This window comes from Echiichthys vipera (assembly GCF_963691815.1).
Source record: "Echiichthys vipera genome assembly, chromosome: 4".
NCBI classification, from domain to species: Eukaryota; Metazoa; Chordata; class Actinopteri; order Perciformes; family Trachinidae; genus Echiichthys; species Echiichthys vipera.
The window spans coordinates 4,520,540-4,522,716 of NC_139829.1; the positions used below are offsets into that span (position 1 = coordinate 4,520,540).

At 44.5% G+C, this 2,177-nt stretch overlaps 1 protein-coding gene across 1 annotated transcript; it reads left to right on the forward strand.

The window, feature by feature from the left end:
• Nucleotides 1-692: 692 nt before the first annotated feature.
• ier3 (immediate early response 3) lies at nucleotides 693-1,728 on the forward strand. Its single transcript, XM_083912964.1, has one exon. It carries the CDS (start codon nucleotides 727-729, stop codon nucleotides 1,300-1,302), a length of 576 nt encoding a protein of 191 aa, XP_083769090.1. The 5' UTR covers nucleotides 693-726; the 3' UTR covers nucleotides 1,303-1,728.
• The last annotated feature ends 449 nt before the right edge of the window (nucleotides 1,729-2,177 follow it).

Here is a 2,177-nt window from a genome sequence, read left to right on the forward strand (position 1 = left end):
TGATTCTTTGATTGTGTCAAACTCATCAAACAGGTTTTGAATGAGCACCATTTCACTTCACCTTCAGATCATTGTCTGGTCCTTTTAAGGTGACATAAGTCTAACATTGTCTGTTGTCTCAACGATGTTGTATTAATGCAAATTGAATGTATATATTCTTATGATATCACAATCTTGGTTTATAGCATACAGTGTTCATGTCAAAGTGTTTTATAAAGGACTTTCCATCAGTGCACTAAATGACCACTGTAACTTGCACCATTTTAAAAGTTGCATAATATTTATTTCTAACTTAATAACATTTTAAGTACACTTTTTAAATTGGGCACAAACAGTTAAAAAAAAAAAAAAAAAAAAAAAATTGAATAGCAGCCTTGGATAACATCATGTTTTCATAATGTGCATACGTACTGTATATTAAGAATCCTCTTTTATAGTATGAAACATTCCTGTGTGAGCCGCGTTCCCACAGCCCTGACTGAACCAAACCCTGATGATTCAGCCGCAGCAGCCTGGACTCTGATGGATCCACAACATAAACATATGCAAATATTTCGGTTCTTTTCTCACTTGTGCAATAAGCAGCGGCCAGGGAGTGGCCTCCTGTGGATGGGCGTCTCCAAAACACACAACCTGAGCAAGATAAAAAGAGAGTTCTGCGCTGAGAGGAACATATCTGACTGTCTGACAGCTCCGACACACAAACCCGAGACAAAAGCACCCAAAATGTACTCACGATCGAACAGCGTGACCCTGACGATGAAGAGGGAGAGTTTCGGCCTCTCCAGGATGTCGACCCGCAGCACCGAGCCCGAGGTCTTCACCTTCGAGCGGGTTCCGGCTCAGGCCACCGCCGTGCGCTCCTACGTGCCAATCCGGCCGAAGAAGCGTTGCACCCGGGTGATGTATCCCGCTAAAGTCCGCATGCACCTTCCACCTCCGGAGAAGAACCAGGCCAAGCGCTGGCTGATCATCCTGAGCCTGGTGGTGCTGTGGCAGATCTACACCGAGGAGCCGTGCGCGGAGACGCCGCTGGGCAGCGCAGACAGCTCCGTAAGCGAGGGCTTCCCCTTCCAGTGTGCGGAGGAGCAGGCGCTCTCAGACCTCAGCGCCGGCTCCGAACTTCTTCCCGCCGCACCGACCGGCTGTGAGCACGACTCATCCGCATCAGCACACATCATCCCGAACACCTGCCCCGAGACCAGCCGGGACTCAGCAGAGAGCAGCGGGTTCGAGCAGAGCGCCGGGAAGAGCTACGTAGTGGCTCTGCTGGTCTACCACAGACTGGGCAGCGACAACTAAAGCCCACCGGGACTGGTTCAGCTGTAAGCCGCCAGAGTCCGCGCTCCTGGGATGGAAACTGAGCCGCAGGAGTTGATCCTGAGAACCGAAGAACAGCGGGGCTCCCTGCGCGGCGCAGCCGGGCGGAGAGCTCCGTGCGCCGGCTTGATCCTGCCAGCAGTCCCCCTGAGAGGAGGACGCAGTCTGGAAACACTTGAAAGAAAGAAAGAAAGAATGAAAGAAAGAACTGTGAACACTTACAAAAAACTGAAACTTGAACTAAACAACACTTGAACTCGTGACGCAGACTCTCATGCACTCTAACTGGAAGATTAATTATGTCTGAAAACTGTCACTGCTGAAACTCACACTCTCTTGTCTAAATGTCTTATTTAGTTATTTATTATATTTGCTATTTATTGATTCATAATTTAAATAAAAAATGTCTAAAAGAAGTTCCTGTCTGCTGCCTCTTCACTCATGCACTGGACGTTTGTTTCTGTCTATTTCCATTCATCATTTTGTGTTTAATACAGATCCAACACATGCAGGATCAAACGAGTTTTTGAATTTCATGTATTTGATTTGATAGTGACGATGCCTTTTAACATCATATGAATCTGATGTTCTGCAGAAACAGTTCACAGATATTGCTTTAATGATATTAATAATAGTAATACACTTGATGTATTAAGCACGTTTCACGACATAAAATGCAGCTCAAAGTGCTTCACAAATGTAAAAAAACAATAAGGTATTTATACTGAAAAGGCAAAAAGTGAAATACAATAATCAAATCATAAAAAGATAAACATGTTAATACTTATATAAATCATAAAAAGTGTTGTATAATTTAGTAAAACATTGTTGTTGTTTGATATTTCTCATACAGATTT